Consider the following 22,446-nt stretch of genomic DNA (forward strand, 5'->3'; position numbering starts at 1 on the left):
GCTTTTTCTTGGATTGCAGAGCAGGTTGAAGTGAGAAGTGGTACAAAGGAGGAGGGAAAAGCAGCCAGATGAAAGCAGAGCAGGCTGTTAGGGGATTCATTCACCTGGTGCAACAGCACCCTGACTCCTGCTGCAGAGAGCTCAGGTGATTTTAAACGATGTGTATTGAATCCCAGCACCAGCAGCAGCATCTCAGCAAAATTCCTAAGTCGCAAGATGAAGTTTAGAGTTTGGTGTCAGTCTGAATTACAAGTAACTATCGGATTGCAAGATAGAGCGAGGAGATGCAGGAACAAAAGAAACTGGGGCTAGCAGATCAAAGCCTCTGTCTGAGCCTTGTTCTCAGCGACACGCAGGAAGTAAGCTACGCTGGCAAGCATGATATCAGCATTTCATTTATTCTGATGCTGGAATCTTAGTCATATCTCGACTGAAGGACCTAGTTTGTAGAGACAGCAAAAGGATTTCATCTTCTGAGCGATCTTAAAAGGTAGGCGCAGCCTGGATGGGGGCAGGAGCCATCTGGCTGCTACCCCATCACATCTGGTGTGCCAAGGGGAAATAATGAGAGGCTGCATTGTTTTGCCTTTCTCCTTCTCAGTAAATCTGTGCCTGATGATGATCAACATATTTTTCCCTTTCTGGAGTCATTTTGTGACATAATAATGATCATGTTTATTATGGTTACTTTTGGAAGCCAGATGAGGGGGGTTCTGTTTGCCATGTCCTGTATGACTACATAAACACAAATTCCCGACTCTCAGAGGTTACGGTTTGAGTTCACAAAGGAAGCCACAGGGTATTGGAAGAAATATCAGGTTTGTGAGAAACAGTTTTTTCCTTAAAAGGAGCACGCTTTGTTTCCGAATCAACAGTGCCCTAAATTGTTCTGTAACGTGACATTGCCTTACATGCTTATCCTCTCTCCTCTTTTGTTCTTGGCCAAACACAAAAATCCAGGTACAAAAACCACGAGCACAGAAGACTCTGCAATGAAGCTGCTTTTGTTCATTCATAAAAGCACGCTCCGTGTTGTACTACCTAACCGCCTCCAGTGCCCGCAGTGGGCTGTGATTCTGAAATAAAAATAGATTTTCCTTTATGGCATTTTATTACCAGAATTAAAAACACCTTCACAAATATTCCCCCCTCTTGCTGGGAGAAGTAGTCTTACCAGGGTCTAAGCATCTGATTCCAAGGGTGACCTCTGACTGTCTGCATCAGGTGGGAATACTGCCGTTATCAGGCAGAAGGCAAACAATAAGCTAATGAACAGAGCATAATCATTCGGCTTCGAACAGGAAGGCTCGAAAAGTCACGTCGTTTCTGATATACGTGCCCAAGCACTATGTGCTATCGCCCCTCAAATTTAGTGAGAATAAAGCCATAGGCTCGCTCGGTCTATTGTGCATGCTTGAGCAGCTTTCACATTTGTGTGTTTGCAATTCTTTTTCAAACAATAGGAAATTACAGACAGGCATTAAAATGTTCCAGGATTTCTGTTGCCTCCCTTGTGCAGCTCATTTCCAAGGCTCTGCGGTTGCCTTGGAAACTGGGAAAGGTGGAGGGCTTGCTTCAGCCTGGGAGCCGGCTGCAGAGCTGCAGGCAGAGGTTTGGCTGCAGGGGGGCACTTGGGCGTTCCTCTGCACGGGCACTGCAAGCATAGGAGGGGGGCATTTTGACTTTTATTTGCAATTCTGAACACCCTGGTGAAGCCAGACGGAAAAATGCAATAGGGAAGTGTCGCATCTATTTAAACGCCCTTGACGGCTGAGATCTTTTGCAGTGTTTTTTTTTTTTTTTTTTTTTTTTTTTTTTTTTTTTTTTTTTTTTGCCTAAAGGTAGGGTTCTAAACTGACATTTAAAGAATTGACATTTCATTTGGGTGTTCGTGGATGCTCAGCACTGCTACAGAGGAGGGAACTTATTAGGCACATGAATGTGAACCTCACTTTAGGTACTCGTTTTTAAAACCTGGGGCTACACCCGCCCAAAAACAGCAAGGACCTACAAAGAAACCAGTGCTATAGCATCGATGAATTCAGTATTTTCCTTTTAGAAGCTCAAAGCCCTCAATGGAATAACAGCTAAGCTCTAGGAAGCCACTGTGTGCACATGGGTAGAAGGCATGTCGGGGAGCGTCCAGGTACATTCAGGTGGAGAATCAGAATGCTTGAAGCTGTTGCTTTGCTGATTGCCAAGAATACCTCAGCACCCCAAAAAATCTCTTAAATGCTTGTGTGAATCCCCCAGAGGAGCCAGGAGGGGCAGCTCTATTGCGGTTCCACCAGTAGTGAGAGGATGTAGCAGCCTACTGCTGCCTGGCAGGGCAGAAATGCATATGCACGAGTTGTGTGAGCAGTAACAAAGACTGCCTGTGGGTAAGTGTTGCAGAAACGTGTCAGTGGCAACTACAACAGCCAGGAGAGAAAGAAGGCAGCATTCTAGGAAAGTTGATGAAAGGATCTCAGTGCTAGCACAATCCTGGATCTTTTGTGGTCGCAAAAGCAGTAGTACGTAATTCCACGTGTAACCGAGCATAAGCCAGTCCATGGCGATGACATTTCCTGGCAGCTGAGGTTTCTGCAGTGTGAAAGGAAAAGAGCCGTGGTTTGTTTGCACGTCAACTCACCGGAGCAAACCGAAGGCCGCTTTTGAAAAATATCCAAAGTGTTTTTCCAAGGTCACAGCAGCCAAATGCAGGGCAGAGGAAACGTTAATGATTTACCGCCTTAATTATTAGCAGTTCACATTTGCAAAACTCCCCTGGTTTTCATAGCTGTTATCATTTTAATGCGACATTACAGTGCGCTGCTGCGCTGGGACCAGTAAACCATCGGTCTGATGTTACTGGTGAAATGCCGCAGTCCCACTCCTCTCTGCATATTCACAGAATTGTTGGGGCTGGGAGGTGCCTCTGGAGATCAAACCCTATATTCAGCCCAATAGGGTCAACTAGAGTGAGGTTGGACAGGGCTATGTCCAGTCAGGCTTTGAGTATCTCCAAGAACGGAGGCTTCACAACATCACATCTCTGTAGCAGTGCTTGACACCAAAAACCATATTTCCTATGTTGAAGTGGAGCTTCCTGTACTCCAGTTTGAGCCCATTGCCTCTCCTCCTGCCATGGGGCAGCGCTGGGAGCAGCCTGGCTCTGCCCCTGCACCCCCCAGCCCCAGCCCCAGCCCGCCCAGGTGAGGCAAAGCCCCGCCCCCCGCCCTTAGCCCCGCCCCCTGCGCTCCCATTGGCTGCCCGCGATAACCCACGGCCCTGTAACCCACCCGACGTCACTCCGGGGGGCGGGGCCTCAGCGGGGGCTTTAAAGGCGGGCGCGGGGCGCGGCCGCCGCAGCCCGGGCGGGAGGGAGGCGACGGCGGAGGGAGGGAGGCTGCGGCGGGGCGGCGGTGGCACCGGGACCGGCACCATGCGTGAGATCGTGCACATCCAGGCCGGGCAGTGCGGCAACCAGATCGGCGCCAAGGTACCGCCCGCGCCCCCCGGGGGCTGCCCCAGCGCTGGGATCCGTCCCCGGTAGCCCCCGGCAGCGGGGCTGGGTCCCCAGGCGTGCAGACAATGGGAGGGCATCGGGGCGGTGTTGTGCTCGCTCGTTAATTGCGCTGCTGGTAATGAAGCTGCTGTAGGAGCTCGTCCCGGTGCGGGTCGCGCCCAGGCAGCTGGCCGAGCAGGCTGCGGAGGGGTGGGGGCTGCACGGGCTGCGCTGGCGGCGTGATTGGCAGCGGGCAGCTGCAGGGGGAGCTGCCATTTTGCGGAATTTGGCTTTGCAGTTCTGGGAGGTGATCAGCGACGAGCACGGCATCGACCCCACCGGCAGCTACCACGGGGACAGCGACCTGCAGCTGGAGAGGATCAACGTCTACTACAATGAAGCTGCGGGTAAGGCAACCCGCCCTGCTTCCTCGGGCACCCCAAAATAAATCGGGCAGGGATGGCAGCTGGTGTGTTACAGCTGGAAACATTCCTGAGCGAGCTGTCATCCACCACCGACTGTAAGGAGCTTTGTTCTCGGCAGCTCCGATAGCGCCATGCTTCTGATTGAGACAGGGGGTCTCTCTGAATCCTGCAGGGGGCTGGGGGCAGCCCAGCGGTGCCTTCATTGCACTGGTTGCTGCCTGTAGGGTCATAACACCACCACCATTCCCTCCTGCAGGTAACAAGTATGTCCCCCGTGCCATCCTGGTCGACCTGGAGCCCGGCACGATGGACTCCGTCCGTTCTGGTCCCTTTGGGCAGATCTTCCGACCAGACAACTTTGTCTTTGGTGAGTAAATGCAGTGCAGCTCTCACAGAGCATGAGCAATCATTTCACAAAAGCTCAGTGCAAGTGTGTGAGTGACTGGGGTGGGGCTGGATCCCAGTAGTCCAGTACGGTTGGGAGCGAGGGATGAGCCCCCTGGGGCAGGAGAAGACAGATCTCAGCTCCTCACAACTCTCTAACATAGCACCTTGCTCCTGGTCTGCCTGCAGGACAGAGTGGGGCTGGCAACAACTGGGCCAAGGGGCACTACACCGAGGGCGCTGAGCTGGTGGACTCTGTGCTGGACGTGGTGAGGAAGGAGTCGGAGAGCTGCGACTGCCTGCAGGGCTTCCAGCTGACCCACTCGCTGGGCGGCGGCACCGGCTCGGGCATGGGCACCCTGCTGATCAGCAAGATCCGCGAGGAGTACCCCGACCGCATCATGAACACCTTCAGCGTCATGCCCTCCCCCAAGGTGTCGGACACGGTGGTGGAGCCCTACAATGCCACCCTTTCTGTGCACCAGCTGGTGGAGAACACGGACGAGACCTACTGCATCGACAACGAGGCCCTGTACGACATCTGCTTCCGCACCCTGAAGCTGACCACTCCCACGTACGGGGACCTCAACCACCTGGTGTCGGCCACCATGAGCGGCGTGACCACCTGCCTGCGCTTCCCCGGGCAGCTGAACGCCGACCTGCGCAAGCTGGCGGTCAACATGGTGCCTTTCCCCCGGCTGCACTTCTTCATGCCGGGCTTCGCCCCCCTGACCAGCCGCGGCAGCCAGCAGTACCGCGCCCTGACGGTGCCCGAGCTCACCCAGCAGATGTTCGACTCCAAGAACATGATGGCCGCCTGCGACCCCCGCCACGGCCGCTACCTGACGGTGGCGGCCATCTTCCGCGGCCGCATGTCCATGAAGGAGGTGGACGAGCAAATGCTCAACGTGCAGAACAAGAACAGCAGCTACTTCGTGGAGTGGATCCCCAACAACGTCAAGACGGCCGTCTGCGACATCCCGCCGCGCGGCCTCAAGATGTCCGCCACCTTCATAGGCAACAGCACGGCCATCCAGGAGCTCTTCAAGCGGATCTCGGAGCAGTTCACGGCCATGTTCCGCCGCAAGGCTTTCTTGCACTGGTACACCGGCGAGGGCATGGATGAAATGGAGTTCACCGAGGCCGAGAGCAACATGAACGACCTGGTCTCAGAGTACCAGCAATACCAGGATGCCACTGCTGACGAGCAGGGTGAATTTGAAGAGGAGGGAGAAGAGGACGAGGCTTAAGTCCCCCGTTACCAAAAGAACTTCTGTAAAGCTGGCATGCATACTGAATGACTTTCTGATAGTGGTGGTAAAGCATGTTCTTTAGATGCTGTGTACCCGATTAACCTCTCAGCACTTGTAACTTTTGACAGATTTCTCAGTGTAACAGTTCTGAATCCAATTTATTACAATGTTTTTTGTCCTTTAATGTTAAAAGCACATAAAGGCATGTATTCTAGACTCTGTTTACTGTCTTTCTTAACACCCCAATTGGGCAAAGAACAGATTTTCAGTCAGTGTGTTTGAGAAGAATTAATTTTAAAGGCAGGTTAGAAATCTACCAGCATAAAGATGCACTCTGATCCGTGGAGGCTTACATATTCTCAAGATATATGCTTCTCATGCAAATTTTTCCTGCTTTTTCTTACAGGAATCAAACCTATCTAACTTGAACATAGGAACTCATCTAAACAGTGCAAGGACATATACATCTGACTTACTTTACAGTTTAGGTTACAATAAGAAATTTTCCACTTGTTTGTTGAACTCCTCTGCAAAGCGCAGGTGTAGATTATGCTTTCCCTCTGGCATCAGGAGCAATCTTAAAAGAGGGGGGAAAAGTACATATTGAGTATGTCGTACATTCTGGGAGCACAGGTAATTTATCTGTTTTTGTCTTTTTCCCTTTTTCTTGGTTACCCAAGTCAAAAAATTAAGTAACACTGAAGTACTGTTCCCACGTATGTGGGGTTCAGTATGTCAACTATGTCAACAAGCATACTATTTGCCCTACTTTGTTCAGGATAAACTATGCTTAAAACCATTTTTTTCTGTCCCAGACCCAGTTTCTAGGAATGTTTTTAGTGGTCTGTGAAGACTGACATTCTGAAAATCAGCTGAGAAATTTGTCATCTAAAGGTATGTCAAGCACCGAAGCTGTTTTGCCTCTTTCAGAGAACACTGGCTGTCCTAGACAGGGAATGCGCTGAACAGGCTGCTACAGAAACAGATTTCATGACACCGCTCAAACTTGGTTGGCATTTGAATTTTCTCATCTTTCTGCTAAAGGCAAAGTCAAAACTAATGCCATCCCTCCATCTTTTAAAGTAGGAAGGGATGTCAACTTCTGCAGCAGAATTTTAACTTAAGGTATAAAAAAAATGTTTAGACGGAGAACCTGAAATCTTTAGGCTCTTAACGTTGATAGGAGTGAATGGGAAAAATTTTGTACCTTCGGTATATACTTCTTACAAACCCAGAAAGAAGTGTTAAATTCTTTGTTCTACCACTTACTAAGCTGTTTTAACAGAGCTAAGGACATTCTTGATTGATACTTTGTTGCCTTTATAACATCTAAGTCCTACTACAGTGAGGGCAATCATTCTTTTAGTGGTGATAAAATTCTGCTTTTTTCATCAGAAAGCAGTAGTAGGAACCTACCCAGTTCTTCTACCACTTCTGCCTGAATTTCATTGTCTCTTTCTTCAAAGCAATGTACAGATGTACAATCCTATACCACTATGAATGGTTTTTGCTACTGCTGTTAAGCCTAATACAACCAAACTCTTAACCATACAGTGCAAAAACAGGATGATAGCACCTATGACAGAAGTAAACAATGCTACAAATAGCAAATCCTTTTCTACTTTACAATTCAGAGAAAAACCAAGGCAGGAAAAGCAGATGTCCAGAGTGTTGCTGGAATTTAAGGTCTTTCTGCTTAACAATAGAAGGTCTCCTCTCCGGTGCAACAAGAAAAAAGGGGGAGGTTTGCCTAAGTATTTTCTGCGTATTTCTGCGAATATCACCGTTAGTTCCATTTCTTATCTGGTAAATACACATACGGGAGAGCACTTCAGCACAAAGACATGAATAACAGCATTATGTTTTTATCATATAGCAACTTATAATGCTTTCTTTTGTGTCTTTTCTTCCAAATCTTTCAAAGAAGCTATCTGATCCTTGTCTAGTTTTTATTATGACATGCCTTAGCACCTTGAGTGCTTTTGAGCTCAGTGGAGTCTAACAGAATAACAAGTCTTATAAGCAGGGCACATGTGGGCGTCACTAGCTGGCAGACGTTGGAGAAAAAAAAATGCTTGCATGTGATTGTTAGAAAGGTCTCCTGTTCTTTTCTTTCCCATGGAATGATACCTTTTTATGAATGGCAGAGTTGACTTTGAGGTAAATGTATCACTCAGTTTTTCACAGAGATGACACCAATGACGGATTCCTACACTCTATTCACAAAAATGGGTTCACTTCTCCTAATTCTTTTCTCTAATGCTAATCAGCACTGTCTGTTATTGAGTAGTAACAGAACTCTTGAATTCATGTGCAAATATATGAAGAAAATTCAGCTGGTAGAATCCCAGCTTTCTATGGGAAGCATTCCGGGTTTTCAAAAAGGAGCAGATGTTGCCTCGAGACTTTTTGTTTATGGAGTAATATCTGAGCATAGTTGTACAATTTGTCATTTAACTTCTCTGAAATACACTCATAATTCCTGTCACAGTTTAAAAAACAAATCTTTGAGGTGGTAGTTCACATCAACAATAAAGAGCAAAGATCAGTGTCCTCTGTTCCTCTCCAATAACCAGTACTCTTGTCCCATTCGTAGCATCTAATTCACTACCCTACTGAATGGGACAGAAATTAGGTATTTCACAACATAAGGAAGGCGATGGCCATAACAGAGAAAACAAATTTGCTTATTTCAGTAAGTATTAGTGGATCTGCGTGAGAAGTGAGAAGAGAAAGAGGACCTTATGTGGCTTCTGGAGAACAACAGGAAGGCACTTACTGAAGTACTGATCTTTCTTTGTTTCTTATTTTACATACAACAAGAAAGGTCCAGCTACACTGTTTGCATCATTAGCTGCTAGGGAAATTTAGAATAGTTCCATCCGTTACAGAGAATACTTGTCCAAATGCATTTTTTTTTTTTTTTTTTTAACTTTGTGGATTTGAACTTCCTTTCTTCAACAATGGTTTAGAAACACTCCATCACAAAACTTACCGGGAGCCTTTGATGTGCTTCTGAATGTATTCTGCATGATAGCGTGGAACCAAAGGGTCTTTCTCACCATGAATTATAAATGTGGGACATTTAATGAGAGGCAGCAACTCTTGGCAGATATTACCTAGGGAGAAAATAAATTAAGGTTACACTTCATGTTAAAATAGTGTAAAAGACTGAAACTGCTTCTGTAAAGGACTGTGAAAACTCAGATTCTAGCTGTTTGTTGCCTCGCCTTCTGGATAGCATGCAATTATTCCATAGAATCATATAAATAGGGCTATAACATTTCTTTCACTAAAGCACTATGCGAGTACTGAAATTTGCTTAATTAATGAATATTAACAGAAGTGGATAGAGCAAATGAATTTAATCGTCCCATGTCCCTGGGCGCTCTCTCTCTCTCTCTTTTTTTTTTTTTTTTCTTTTTTATCTTAGCATCTTACTGCCTTCATGCTACATTTTCTTATGCTGGCCATCTGTTTCCAAGACTTGCTACTTTTATCAACAAGTTAACCTAGGTTGTACTTCTGCCTGTTCCACCTACCAAACCCCTTGCTGTCAGCAATAAATAACCATTTTATACAAATTATACTAAAACTATTCAAAGGTTACTCTTCCTGCCCACTCATTTTACAGAACCTCAATAATAATTTTATACTTACTAGTCTTAAATCTCAGTAGAAGTAATTTTAATGCTTTTCATTAGAGACTTTTCTATTTTTCCCCTTTTCTTTTTACCTCATCACATAGTGCCACAGTTTCCATACTCTTTGGCTAGCTTCCCACGCTTCTGCAAGGGAATCTATGCGCAAAGCATACTTGATGTGTTTTATGTTCCATTTATCCTTGAGATAGCTTTATGTCCCATTTGCAGTTTTCTCCTTGCAGTTACCAACAGCTGCACAGTTAATATTTGTGTGCACACGTCTTCCCTAGCTCTTAAGTCATTCACGGTTTCACAGAGTTTTCCCAATTGTTTGGTTATTTACCTTTGCTTAGTTTGCAGTTATAACCCTTAAATATTTTCATTTAGAACTTTGTACTCGTGGTTATCAAATACCTGCACAAATGTTGACTGTGTTTCAGAACAACTAACAAACAAATTTAAGTTATTTACCGAAGGTCACAGTTGGCAGTCAAGCTAGGAAATAAAACTGTTCCATTCTATAACCACTAGGTTATGTTTACTCTAATAACAAATAACAGCAAGAAGAACTTTGAATTTTGCAGCTTTATGAGCTTACTCAGTATTGATAACTGTTGGTACCCTCTAAAAGTTCATTTCTTGTACAAGTTCATACTAGAAGCTGTTAGGGTAAATAATCTGTTCTTTAAAAGGAACTTGAGTTGTTGACGAACAAAAGTTTCGTTGTCCTTTTATCTCCAATTTGTTTTTCTCCTCTAATGGCTTTTACTAACCCCTTTGCTTGTATTCACCACAAATAGCCTTTTCTGCAGTGTTACTTAACTTTAATTCAAAGGTCTGCTTGTATTCTAAGTCACTGTTCCCAAGTTAATCATGGAAAAATTGCAGTCTGATGGTAGCTAATCATTTTCAGCAAATGTTAGTCTTCCCTCAAGATCTGACCCAGTTACAGCATCTGGATAATTCTGCTCCTTGTTACATGTCTCCGGGTGGCTTCCATTTCACAGTTGCTCCGCCTCATAGAGTTTGAAGCGTGTGCAGACAGTAAGAGGATGCCACAGCCAGTGTTTCATTGGCTTGGGCTTTGGACTTAAGAATAAACAAGTTTTAGGGAGATACGTTCTAGAAAGGATAAAATGAAATGATATCACAGTTCGTTACAACTCTCTACTGAGAGAAATTCTAGTACCATGTTGCTGATGCATGGGGAATCTTTATGAAAAAATGTGAAAAAATATTTTTCCCTTTAGTACCTGCTGTCTGTTAATGTATATTACCTCCTGTCTTTCATTATGAGAGCTGCAGGAAAATCTATTTAAGAGAATTACAGACTTCTTGTTTTATATACTATGTATTTCAGCTTTGTCAAATTGAAGGGAATCTTCCTGTGAATTAAAACAGAACTGCCGGTTACTATTCATGGTACCCTTGGTTGCAAAGGCTATGTAGAGTAATTGGAGAAGTCTTCAGAGAGAAAAATTCAATAGTGATTATACTGCTTGGTTTAACTATTTTTGGATTTGAAATGCCCAAGCTGTGACAATACTATTTTTTAAGTATTTTGTTGGTTCTGAGTTCTCAAAATCTGAACTTTTTTCTTTTTGTACTCTTCATATGGTACTAGTTCGAAAAAATGCTTCAGCTACTGCTCGCACAAACTCAGATGAACACACCTCACTTCTGGAGTATCTTAATGTCACCAAGATGCAGTGCATAGATGCTCAGAAAGTAGAGGAGAAAAAAGGTTGAGCAGAATCCCTCCCATTCAGTCTGCACAAAAGCAATAATTTAAGCATGTAGTTTTGTGGTGGAGCAAGAGAAGGGACTCATCAGCTAACTATTCCCATAAACGCTTTCTCCTCCTGTACCTTGCTGGTTCTGTGAACCATCTAAAAAGTAATTGCTTTATTCATAAGTGTGAGTCAGGCACAGCTTTTAAAGCCATATGCAGAGGCCTTCCTTTCCCGGCTGCCAGGAATACTGCTAGATTTTTATCCAGAACTGTCTGCTACTATAATTGCTTCAGATTAACACCGTAAATGCCTTACCATCTGATTTTTCAGCAAACCTGGATATTCCATCCACCCAAGCCTCACAGGTTTTTGCAAAGTATTCATGTCCATACATCTCTTCCAGTGGTTTCTTAACCTTTTCACTCCATTTTGAAACATCTCGGATACCTATATAAAATAACATTGAAGTACGTTAGGACCTTTCCTGATAAAACCCAGCACTGTCAACATCCAATACGAGTAACTTTTCAAAGATGACTGCAGATACAAACTTAAAACCTGAAACTGCATTCAATGGTTTTAAATAATTCTTAGCACGGAAAGGGTATAAAAAAGGAGTAGGTTTTTTTATTATCTCCGCTGCAATCTTTCTGAGTTACAAAAGACTATCTTATTACGTTCCCATTGAGGAAAATTATATATATGTAGAAGAACACAGTCCTACAATTTCTGTTTTTTCCTTTTTTAGAGGGCACTCATAAGAAGAGCTCAAGGAGGTACCTTGTGTACCTTGTAGTAATCTTGTGTATAAAAAGGGGACTATTTTTGTAACACTGTGCCAGAGCTAGCAGTTCTTTTTTAAATCCTTTAGCCTTTTGCTTTGGTTTATGGATGGAAGTTCTTCCATGGCTCTTACCAGTATTCAGAGGAAGGAAGCTCTTACTAAGGCATTCCAGCAGGCTGACATCATGGTACATTTGCCATAGTCTTAGAAAAAAACAAGCAGCTCTACTTAGTAGAGCCCCATGACTCATGGTATACTGGCTACAGTTGTACAAATAATCTGACATTCTAGTTGTTTGTCAGGTTTACCTATTTTTCCCCTAAAATTTTATATATAGCTCACAAGCCAGATATCCACAAAGGTGACTTTCACTAAACTGTGTTTCAGAAGTGCAGCTTTTCATCAAGAAAGCTCAAAACAACATTGACAAATCAGAGAATGGAAAATAGACCAAAAAGTACTGAATCATCCAACAGTAATATATGCCAGTAGCAAAGCTTTTAATTGGTTTCAGATGGGAAATAAGGAAAGAAAGGACTTTGCAGTTAATTAACAAGCAGAACCTGTCCAGCCAAATGAGCGAGGTAGTACTGATTGAAAGTGTTGTTTTGAAACAACATCTGATTGGTAACCACCAGGAAATGAGTGTGATCATCCTGGGCTAGCTGTCACTGAACAGCTGTTTCCCTTACAGAATTTACTGTTTTATCCATGCAGCCATCATTACTTTAAAAAGATGGGAAGAAGAAAGCCAAACCTTAAAAGGACATAGATACCAAAAGAACACCTTTCTCTCTTACCAAACCCTGTGTTGTAGGTGAGGTGCACTGACGGGCTTTGTGGAAGGCTTGCAATGCTACTTTAGGAGCTCTATCACCCAGAGAGAGATGTTGAAAGCCCCAGTCCACATAAAGGCCAAAAGTCAGCACTGTTGCAGGCACTAACTGCAGTCCTTCTAAAGTAAGACTTATTTTTTCTATTGGCTCATTCTGACTGATATGTATTTTGTAATTATTACGTAATAAAACCTCTGTACATATAAAAGCATGTAAAGAACTAAAGTAGCACTCTTACGGAGATTAAAAAAAAAAGCAAACAAACAAACAAACAAAAAAAACAATTACTGCTACCACTAATGATAATGAAAATGCTTTAATACAGGTCATGTAAGTACATATGTGCAATACATACATGAGTAACTTAGCTGAAGCCAAACAGATTCCACAGCTGGTATAAATCAAATGCCAATCACTTCAATTAAATTACAGTCAGTTACATTTGTTGAGAGGCTTATGGTTAACTTTTTATTTCTAATTTCAGAAGTAAATAAGGTTGATTTCTGAGTTTGCTAGCACTGTTTGCTGTTTTGCTTTAGAGTAGCGAATGGTCAGATTTTATTTTACTTGAGTGTAATAATGATCAGAAATATGGAGTTTGTTTATTTTGGAAAGGTTTTGTAACCACAGTAATTAACTTGAAAGCAATGCAAATTAGAAAGGCATCTTGGGATGTTTACTTGAATGATTCATTTGCTTCCTTTGCTCAAATGGTAAGTTATGAGGTTGTTTTCTTACTGACCATGTACTATATAGACGCTAGAGGCAAAAGCCGTTACATGCTAGTCCAATGATTTTCTGTGGGACTTGTCTAAGTGTTGTACAAGATGTCAGAAAGTAAATCAAATGTGGGGTCAGTAGGATTATTTTTAGTTTATTTTTAGGAATTTGTTAAAGCAACAAAAATATTACCTTCTGAAATCTACTGGCAAGCTATTATAACTTATGCTTTTTAGCAGCAGTTGATGAGGGCTTCTTAATCCCACTATATTACCCTCAGAGTAACGGTTGGGCAATTTCTTCCTATGATTTTAATCTATCCCTATAGTTAGCAACTTGGTAAATTTTGTGTCTTGTTTTTTTATGTCTTCAATTGCATCTCTGGTTAGCTGTAGCGTAACTGAAATCCTTAGATCAAGATGAAATGAGAATAATTCATTTAGGATATGATATTCCCCTACCCACTCCATTTATACATACCATTATAAATTCTCACGTCCTCTTGAGTAACACTAGCATTTGCTCCCCAGACAACCAACTTGTGGATAAGAGCTGGATACTTTGCGGCTGCGATGAGTGCTGTAATACCACCGTCACTCCATCCCAGCAAAGAGAACTTCTTGAATTTCAGTGCCTTGATTTGTACAAGAAAGTTATATGAAAAATATCAGTTGGCTTTACTGGTAAATATCAAGTATTTTTTGAAAACTGTCTGTATGGATCTAGACACAACACTGCATAGTTGAGCTATCGTTGGCTTATAGCTAGCTAGAAAATATAGATTTTCCTTCTATACAAAAATAATAAAAAAAAAAAACAACAACATGGAAAGGTCAAATATTTGGAAAATAAGAAGTTTTACCTACTCTTCCTTATTTCCACGACTGTTTAAGGAAACAAACATTAGTCTTATTAGATTTCTGCCACATTTAAGAAGCCCTCTTGAAATTAAGAAATGTTTATTTAGAATGGATAATAAAGACCTTTTCAGTAAGCCTGACAGTATCAAGAATGTGTGGATTCTCTTTGTATAAAGTTGGCAAAGACTCTCACAGTGTGGGATGGTATGTAATCCAAGACCCAGATGAATTTAAGAAAAGTTTAAGATTTAAAAAAACGGAATCCAGTGATCTAATTTACTGATGCTAGCTTTTTTTTTTTTCTTGAATAAAATAAAAGAAAAAAGGGAAACAATCCGCTGAGTAATGACCAAAATATGCTTAATGTGTTTGCTACAGGATTGTATTGAATTTATGTGCCTAAGCCACATTTTCTGAATCATACAACTGAAGAACTCATGAATTCATGATGAACTAATTTTAAGTTCTAGTTCATCATGAATTCCAGTTCAAAGCACTGTTGTTGCAACACCTCCTTCTCATAAAGGAAGGCTCAAAGCAAAAAAAAAAAAAAAGTCAACCAAAACCTTAACTCATTCTGACTTGTACACCGCTTTTCACTTAGAATTTGAAATTCTTGTTTGCTCACATATCCAAGATCTGTGATAGAGGGCAACATCAGTAACAGGAGGGAGGATTTTGTGTATATGATGTTCAGTGGGCAAAAGGTGAAGAAGATAAAGGCATTAAGGAACACATTCACCAGTTTTACAGGAATTATATTTAGTGGTGAAGAAGTATTTGATGTTTTGCATGTAGGAGTCTGAGTTTGTAAACTCTTTAGCAAACAAGCATAATCAAGGGTTTCAAAGTTGTTGTTTTTTATGTTTTCTTTTTTTTTTTTTTTTTCAAAAATCACATCTTTTTAGATGACATCAATGAAGATATTGTAATTGTGAAGGAAAAAGAGCAAGTTAGTTGAACAAGGGGTTTTGGTGCTCAGTGTTTTGCTGTTGGAAGTCCAGTCCTGCTTTCTTTGGACAGAAGAAAGTAAAAACGTTGGAAATCAGAGAAACAAAAAAACTACACAGAGAGGAAAAAGTAGTTTATAATCTGGAAGCTTACTCTTGCTTGTAAACTTGAAGCTCAAGTGAGGCATAGCCTTATCAGTTGAGCTGACACTTGGCAAACTTCTATTTCTATCAGGCTTTTCTGGTTTTGGCCCCTTCCTCGCTACTACATGTAGGTTTACTGTAGTGTTGATCAATACTCAATTTCACCCAACTAAGCCATAATTAGCAAACAGAAAAGAAATAAGGTAGGGTAAAGAAAAGGACGCGTTATATAAGATCTGACAGGAAGAAAAGGGAGCCTGGAATTTTAGTAGTTGATCACAAGTTGACCTTGGCCTGCTCGAAAATTAGTTATCTGTGATTAACTTTAAGTATTGTTCTGCTGAAGTGTTACTGGTGTCTTGGCAAGTTCCAGGAGTTGGCAGCAGTGCTTATAAAGCTAATGTTTTTTTGTTGCTGCTGTTCTCCTAGCACCAACAGCAAATCATGGATCTCAGAGTTGGCTGATGGGTGGAATAGACTATTAATTTTTTTTTCCTCTGTCTTAAGGTATTTGCCAGTGCTTCAGCTGATATATTTGCCTCCAGTTCTGTATTTCTCTTGTTAACTAGCCATTATCTCGATGCGTTCTTTGGGTTGTCTCAGGATTCCTTCCAGCATGAGGAATTTAACTTATCCTTTGTGCCTTTCAAAAAAAAAAAACAACAATGTGATGTAACAGACATTTTGGATATGGTGTGCATGTTTGTTTGCTTTAATCTTGAACTACTTACAGCACAGGCTTCTACTTAATATTGGCAGTAACCTGAGAGCTGTTTTCAGCTCCTTGATTCCATGGGTGACTTTGTGCTCTCTTTACCCAATAGGGGAATAATATCTCCTTTGAAATCACCTCCTCCGTCAAGGTCTGTGTGAAATGCAATTGAAAGATCATGCGTGCTGTGACAAAAATAATTTATAACAGTGCCATGTAATATCACTCTGTACCATATACTTTAATTGGATCACTGGAAGTATTCCATAAGTAAGGGTTGCACCTGATTTACCAGAACTGGGAGAAGCTCAAACCCATACTTTCATTTGGACAGTAGATCTTCAGAATAAGTACCTCTTAAATATCAATAGTATTTCCATAATGATAATTTTTAATGCTATGGGCCTTTGCTAGGCTATTCTTACAGACTGGGATGGAGCACAGCAAAGTAGGCTTATTGTGTTATACTCCTTTCATTTCACACAAATTCCTTGACAGAACCCACACAGTGATATACAGCTCTGTCATCTGCATCAAGGTGTAAAATACTCTTCAGAATTTCAGCTTTTGTTATTTTGTCAAAACCTTGCAGCAGCCACAGCTCCAGCAGAGGCACCAGAATCTGGAAGAGCCTAGAATAAAGGTCCTGAAGGCCCACCTATACAGAAGGATTTTCTGTCTGCGTGCATGCAAAGCATATACCATCATAAAGCCCTCTGCAGGAGTTATGACTTTTTTTTTTCTTTTTTTTTTCTGGAAATCCTAGCTGGGATGATTCCTTCAGATTTGTGCTATCCTTTATATGCTAGGCTAAAATAGAATCAAGTTACCCATGCTTGGGAAGACTTTAATCATTTGTTGTTATATGCTCACATCAACGAACAGCTTCAGAAATAACAGGATGCCACATCTCATCTGCTTTAGCAGCTTTAAAGATTGGTAGGCTGCTGTCCTGTTTGCACGCTGCATGGTTACATGCTTTTTGAGGACAGCTTTGTTTTTTGTTTGGCATCTGTTGGTATTCGAACAGAGGCAGGAAAGGGGGTTACAACCATTTAAACAAAAAACTTTGTCACCTATCCCTGGGAGCAGCTTTATTTTCTTTGTTAGTGTAGCAGAAGAAATTGGTGACTTACTGTGCAGAGAGATTGCTTCTATGGTTAGAGGGCACAATTGTATCTTAATCCCGATTCTGCTGTCAGACTGATTTTGTTTCACCATGCAGAATACGGCTGCATTTCCAGTTTCATATGGTTCTGTAAGGTTACTGTTCATTACAGAAATACATTTGGATTCACTGTCTGAATCTTGTCTCATATTTTTGGAATTTTAATGTTCTGCCAACTTTCTTAACATGGCCAAAGAAACTGTATAGCTTAACGTAACAAAGCCCAAATATTAGGTAAAACTAAACCAGAGAATAGTGTTAGCACTTAAGAGGATGGAATAAAAGCAGAATTTAGGAATAAATATTTCTCCATCCCGTAGGATTTTTTATTTCAGCTTTAGGTTATATTCTTCATAATAACAATAGCTCTGTTAGTAAGAGCTGTTATGATCACAGGAACCCTCCAATTTCCCACAAAATTTATTTCAGTAATAGGCTGGAAAATGCAAAGTGTCAGCTTAGTTTTCAGAATCAGATGTTGCTTGCGATGGATTGCTCAAGGCAAAATGCCAAGATTCTATTAGCTAGAAACATTTCTAAGAACCTTTCACTACTGTAATCCCTTCCAGTCAAATCACTTGGCATAAGCTTTATTTTTATATATATAGTTCACCTAAACTTACAGGGTTCTTGGCTGTAAACCTCTAAGGGCAGGGTTCTGGAATAAAAATGTATTACTTTATAATTAATCCCCACTGCTGAAACTCTGTGTATATTGCAGAAGAAATGGAAGAAGAAAATATTTTCCAGAACAGTGTGTTTGCCCAGTTTTAAGCCTTCATTTGTGCCTTCTTTTGCATAACTTGCTATCTGTTGGAAACAACACATAACAGTAGGAAAACAGATTTTAAATATATATGGAGAAATAATAAAACCTGAGAAGAGATTTACCTGCATAAGATCTACAGCATCTTTTGCATCCCTCTCAAAGAAATCTGGAGGAAAGTCTCGAGATGGAGGGATGGACTGGCCATATCCCCGAGGATCCCAAGCAACGATTGTGAAAAGTTGCTTATTCATAGACTTAAGCTGTGGTCCAAAATCTGTTTGACCACTCCCTGGAAAACCATAATTTTTCAATTAAAGTAACCACCAGAATACTTCTATAGCATGCATATATTGTATCTTAATTCTAAAAAAGAGGCTATCCATCAACTGAAGTGCACTTAATTTGTAACTACATTTGTAACTAATATTTGTATATTGTAACTAAGCATTGCAACTCCCAGAAAGTACCATAATAAAAATATTTTAAAAGTATCTGTGGTGCACTGAGAGCAAACTATTTCTAGTAGGTATGTAAGCTTACCAAAACTGTGCTCTGCCTGGATGCTCTGAAAGAGTACCTTAAACTGATTTACCTGGAATTAACAGGGGTAAGGGCATATCTTTAACAGATTTAAAGCAGTAGCATGATCACTGCTGTTCATCTGGCCAGCACAGAAGAAACTGTGGACAGGGAGGAATATACTGACTCTATCTCCTAAATTGTGATCTAGGTTAAAAGCATTGTGAGAGACAGTTCTCACTTGATGAAACACTTCAATAAAACTATACAACTATGGGTGCTTGAAGCTGAGCTTTAAATACTTGTCCTGAGGTGAGAACAGGGACACAGAAACCAGAGAAGTCTAACTTCTGATTTTTCTAAGATGTTTGTTGCCAAAAAAAAAAAGTCAAATAGATGTTTTGTTTTTCTTTTTTTCTGATGCAGAACTGTTTCTTTTATTGATTTTTTTTGGTCTGACTTTCAAAAGATTTTTTTTAAAAAATTAAGTACTCCACTCTAAAAAATGCTACTGCGCTAAGCTATCTATGAATGCTAGGAGGAAGCTAAGAAGACTGCAATTTTTTTTTTCATTCAACAGTATCACACTACTTGATTAAAATATGTTCAGCTCTAATATAAAATATTCAAAGGATGAAAATTGAATATCAAGTTGGTTATTTATCATTATATTAAAATGGTTGTGCAAGGGCTAAATGCACTGCAAAAATCCAGGGGGAAGAAAAGCTTGTGTTAATTTCAAAGTATTGTTATCAAAAGCATTGATCTCAATGGATAGATGTTGTGTAGCTAGCAGAACCTGCTGTCCGACTCTAAATGTCATAGAGAATTTTAAAGATGTTGCCCTCAATAACCAAAACATGAAAACGCATTTTTAAGCAAAAAGTAAGTATCAAACAGGCCTTTTTCACTATGATAATAAACTGAAGTGCCGTATTATGTCTATTAATTCAATTGGAATACACCTAATTTCTAAAAACCAAATGCATCCATCAGTTGTGTAACAAATACAGCTGACCCGATTCTTCCCCTTCTCCCCTCCTACCCCCATTACCTTGCACCTTCTGTAGCTATTTGCCACTTGTACTGGATGCTCACTTTGCACAGTCAAATCCAGAAGGTGTGAGTGACTATGAAATAAATTCAGAACCAATACCTCTATGTTTTTATAAAAGGTGAGATAAATAGTCTTTAAAAACAGTGAACTGGTTGCAGTAACTCTACATTTCCCTATCTTTTGTATGTGTGGCAATTTTATCTTTCAACAGCAATGCTCCATAATCAGGTGCTGAACACAGTACAAAATAGTTGTGTATGTTCTAGCCTGAATGGTAAATGAGGTGGTTGCTCTACAGAGATAAGACAGTCTCCAGACCTAGCATTCCGGGAAGCAGGAGAACTGCATGGCTTCCTTCTCCCGTCTGCTGATAATGCAAGTTGACTCCATTCACTTGGATTTTGGCAGATGTTATGGAAGTACTAGGGAAGGGAAGAGAAAAAGGAGAACATTCAGACAGATAATTCTCATTATTACATGGATGTTAAAGTAACATGGAATACTTACTTTTTCTACACATGAAAGACAATACAATAAAATTTAAACAGGTTGCTAGCCCTTTCACAGATGCACAGAAGACTAAATACAAAATTTGACAGGAGCACAGATGTATTCAGTATGTGATCACTGTATAACATTTGTACCTATATTTCACAAATACAGTTAAATGAATTAAAATAAAGGAAAAGAAGAAGAAAAAAAAAAAAAAAAACACAAAAAACAACTCTGCAGCAAGGGGAATACAAATGCATCTTCACTTGGCTACAGAAATGTGGTGAAAGAGATATATTACAGGGGAGAAACCTCCTGCTGCTACAGAGTAACTTTTGAAATGGCTGGTGTTCACTTTATTACTAGTGAACTATACTTCTCTATCTGCCAAAGAAACCACAAATTATTGTTACAGTTCCTGATGTAGGAGGCCTACATGAGAGACACTGTGCAGGGAGATGAGGGTGATATTTCTGCCACCGTAATACTTAACTGGAAAATATTGCACGACCAAACATCCCTACCCACTGAAGAAGTATTCTAAATGGAAAAATATGAACTGGCAAGATAACAGGGACTGACCACATAGGACATCAACCTGAATGCCTGCATTAACCTTTTACTGCAAAGCAAGATGTGCAAATGCAGTTAACCTGAGATACTGCTTCTAGATACAAATACCTAGTGAGAATGCTAGAAATAGCATATATTGGAGGTATTGTCCGAACAGCATAAATGACTGCATCTGATCTCCCAAGCAAGTTTGTTCCCAAATGGTTGTGAGATGTCTTTTCACCAACATAACTAGTTTTAATTAGAGGTAGTAAAGTGAATTTTGCCATTTGGTTGCCTAATGCTTAACCTGAATTCCCTGCACTTCTCAGTCTACCTAGATTAAATAGTCTTCCCCCATGAATTCAATCAATGTGAACTTCACATGCCTATTTACAGAAATGTTGCTTCCCACTGTTACATGTAACAACTTTAAGTCCACATACCACACCTGATACTTCACAACTTATACTTTGAACGTAGCATTCAGATATACCTTCTCCCCTTTGAATATGAGTTTTGCCTTTTTTCTAAAAGAGGATGTTTTGTTATTTTTTCCTTAATATACCATCTTATAATTTGTGATTCAACTGGTTATTTTATCACAGTTCTCACCATAAAAAGTGAATACCTTGATCTTAATGATTGTTATAGAAATCTGATTTATTTTTTTGCTTCTGATTATTAATTGCCAAAAGCAGGTCCAGATCCAGACAAAGCAGAAATATTCATCGCTCTATTACCATTTTCTGAAAAAGTAACCAATATGTAGTTTTCATAGACAAGGGGTATATATTCTAATTTCATGATTCAGATAGCGTTAGATTTTTTCCCCCCAGCTCTACCCTTTTACCTTTTTCAGGATTAATTATTAACATTGGGAGCTCAGGAATTTTGCTGAGCTTGTGAGGCAAAATTGGATCTTGGATCTCGCTTCAGTTCAATGAAATTTGGCAATTTCACATACAGTGTACTTTCAATACTTTATATACAAGTATATATATATATATATATATATATATATATATATATATGTATATATATATATGTATATGAGAAACTGTCCTGGAAGGGGCTATTCCTAAAAGACTTGGTCTTCCCCACAGCAAGCTCCTGTGAGTCTGAAATCACATCAGTATGGCTGTCACCGTGATGACCTCACTTCTGCAATTTTTTTAGTAAAGAGTGCATTGTTGAGCATCATCATGTTTGTGGAAGCAATGGTGAAAAACGAAAGCAAACAGAGCAGAAAACCAAACCATGCTGTAACTGAATGAGCGGTGTCAGAGCCTGTAGCCCTGCATTCAGCAAGGCAGGAGGGCTGCAGAGCCCGCAGGTTTTGCAAGGTGCACCTCTGTAGGAACACACCCGGGTTTGGATGCCACCTTTCTGTTCCAGCTGGGCTGGAATGCAACTCGGTCTTTATTTGTGTGGGGGGTGGAAAAATGGTGTCATGTCTCTTTTCCTTAACAGGCTTTGCAGAATAAGCAGCATTACTTGGCTGTTAATCCTTCTCCTCGCCCTTCTTTCGTGCTAGCTGCAGGACAGCCGGTGTCCGCAGGTACCAGGGGCGCGTTTTGCATTGCATCCTGCGCTGCAAAACCCAGCAGTGACACCAGCGTCCCTGTTGTCACACCCCCCCACCCCCCCTTTGCTAAACCACCTCTCCCACCGCCACCAGGACTGCCACCCACCCCTGCCTGTCAAATACCACCTTCCCCAAACCCTTCTGCTCTCGGCCACGGAGCCGTGGGGCAGGAGGCGGCTGGGTTTTATTTATTTTTTTACCCGTAGGAGGCGGCCGGTCCCCGGGGCGTGAGCGGCACGGAGCGGGGGGACAGCGGCAGCACCAGCGCCCGCAGCGCCCTGGCGGCGCCGGGCACCGCCATTTTGGGTCCCCGCTCCGCCTCCCTCCCTCCCTTCCCCCTGCCCGCAATGGCGGCGGCGCCTGCTGGCT

General features: G+C 41.5%; 2 protein-coding genes and 1 long non-coding RNA gene across 3 annotated transcripts; 1 reads left to right on the forward strand and 2 right to left on the reverse strand.

The window, feature by feature from the left end:
* The first annotated feature begins 3,322 nt into the window (after nt 1-3,322).
* Nucleotides 3,323-5,765, forward strand: LOC101802187 (tubulin beta-1 chain). The gene is made up of 4 exons (XM_027451707.3): nt 3,323-3,481; nt 3,786-3,894; nt 4,169-4,279; nt 4,486-5,765. Exons 1-4 carry the CDS (start codon nt 3,425-3,427, stop codon nt 5,544-5,546), a joined length of 1,338 nt encoding a protein of 445 aa, XP_027307508.1. The 5' UTR covers nt 3,323-3,424; the 3' UTR covers nt 5,547-5,765.
* Nucleotides 5,689-22,434, reverse strand: BPHL (biphenyl hydrolase like). Its single transcript, XM_027451705.3, has 7 exons — nt 22,278-22,434; nt 19,764-19,867; nt 17,992-18,158; nt 13,747-13,900; nt 11,242-11,373; nt 8,545-8,668; nt 5,689-6,126 (listed from the first exon to the last, which is right to left on the reverse strand). Exons 1-7 carry the CDS (start codon nt 22,376-22,378, stop codon nt 6,039-6,041), a joined length of 870 nt encoding a protein of 289 aa, XP_027307506.2. The 5' UTR covers nt 22,379-22,434; the 3' UTR covers nt 5,689-6,038.
* Nucleotides 15,912-17,202, reverse strand: LOC140001924 (uncharacterized). The gene is made up of 2 exons (XR_011807726.1): nt 17,069-17,202; nt 15,912-16,085 (listed from the first exon to the last, which is right to left on the reverse strand). It is a non-coding gene; the product is annotated as an uncharacterized lncRNA (long non-coding RNA).
* Nucleotides 22,435-22,446: the final 12 nt, after the last annotated feature.

This window comes from Anas platyrhynchos, chromosome 2, assembly GCF_047663525.1.
Source record: "Anas platyrhynchos isolate ZD024472 breed Pekin duck chromosome 2, IASCAAS_PekinDuck_T2T, whole genome shotgun sequence".
NCBI lineage: Eukaryota > Metazoa > Chordata > Aves > Anseriformes > Anatidae > Anas > Anas platyrhynchos.

Excerpts from the sequence above, each read along its gene's own strand:
- LOC101802187 (XM_027451707.3), top strand. The coding sequence starts at position 3,425 with ATGCGTGAGATCGTGCACATCCAGGCCGGGCAGTGCGGCAACCAGATC. Across the intron at positions 3,895-4,168 it reads CTACTACAATGAAGCTGCGG|GTAACAAGTATGTCCCCCGT; the intron begins GTAAGGCAACCC and ends TCCCTCCTGCAG. Across the intron at positions 4,280-4,485 it reads ACCAGACAACTTTGTCTTTG|GACAGAGTGGGGCTGGCAAC; the intron begins GTGAGTAAATGC and ends GTCTGCCTGCAG.
- BPHL (XM_027451705.3), bottom strand. The coding sequence starts at position 22,378 with ATGGCGGTGCCCGGCGCCGCCAGGGCGCTGCGGGCGCTGGTGCTGCCG. Across the intron at positions 11,374-13,746 it reads GGACGTGAGAATTTATAATG|GTATCCGAGATGTTTCAAAA; the intron begins GTATGTATAAAT and ends TATTTTATATAG. Across the intron at positions 8,669-11,241 it reads GTTTGCTGAAAAATCAGATG|GTAATATCTGCCAAGAGTTG; the intron begins GTAAGGCATTTA and ends TTTTCTCCCTAG.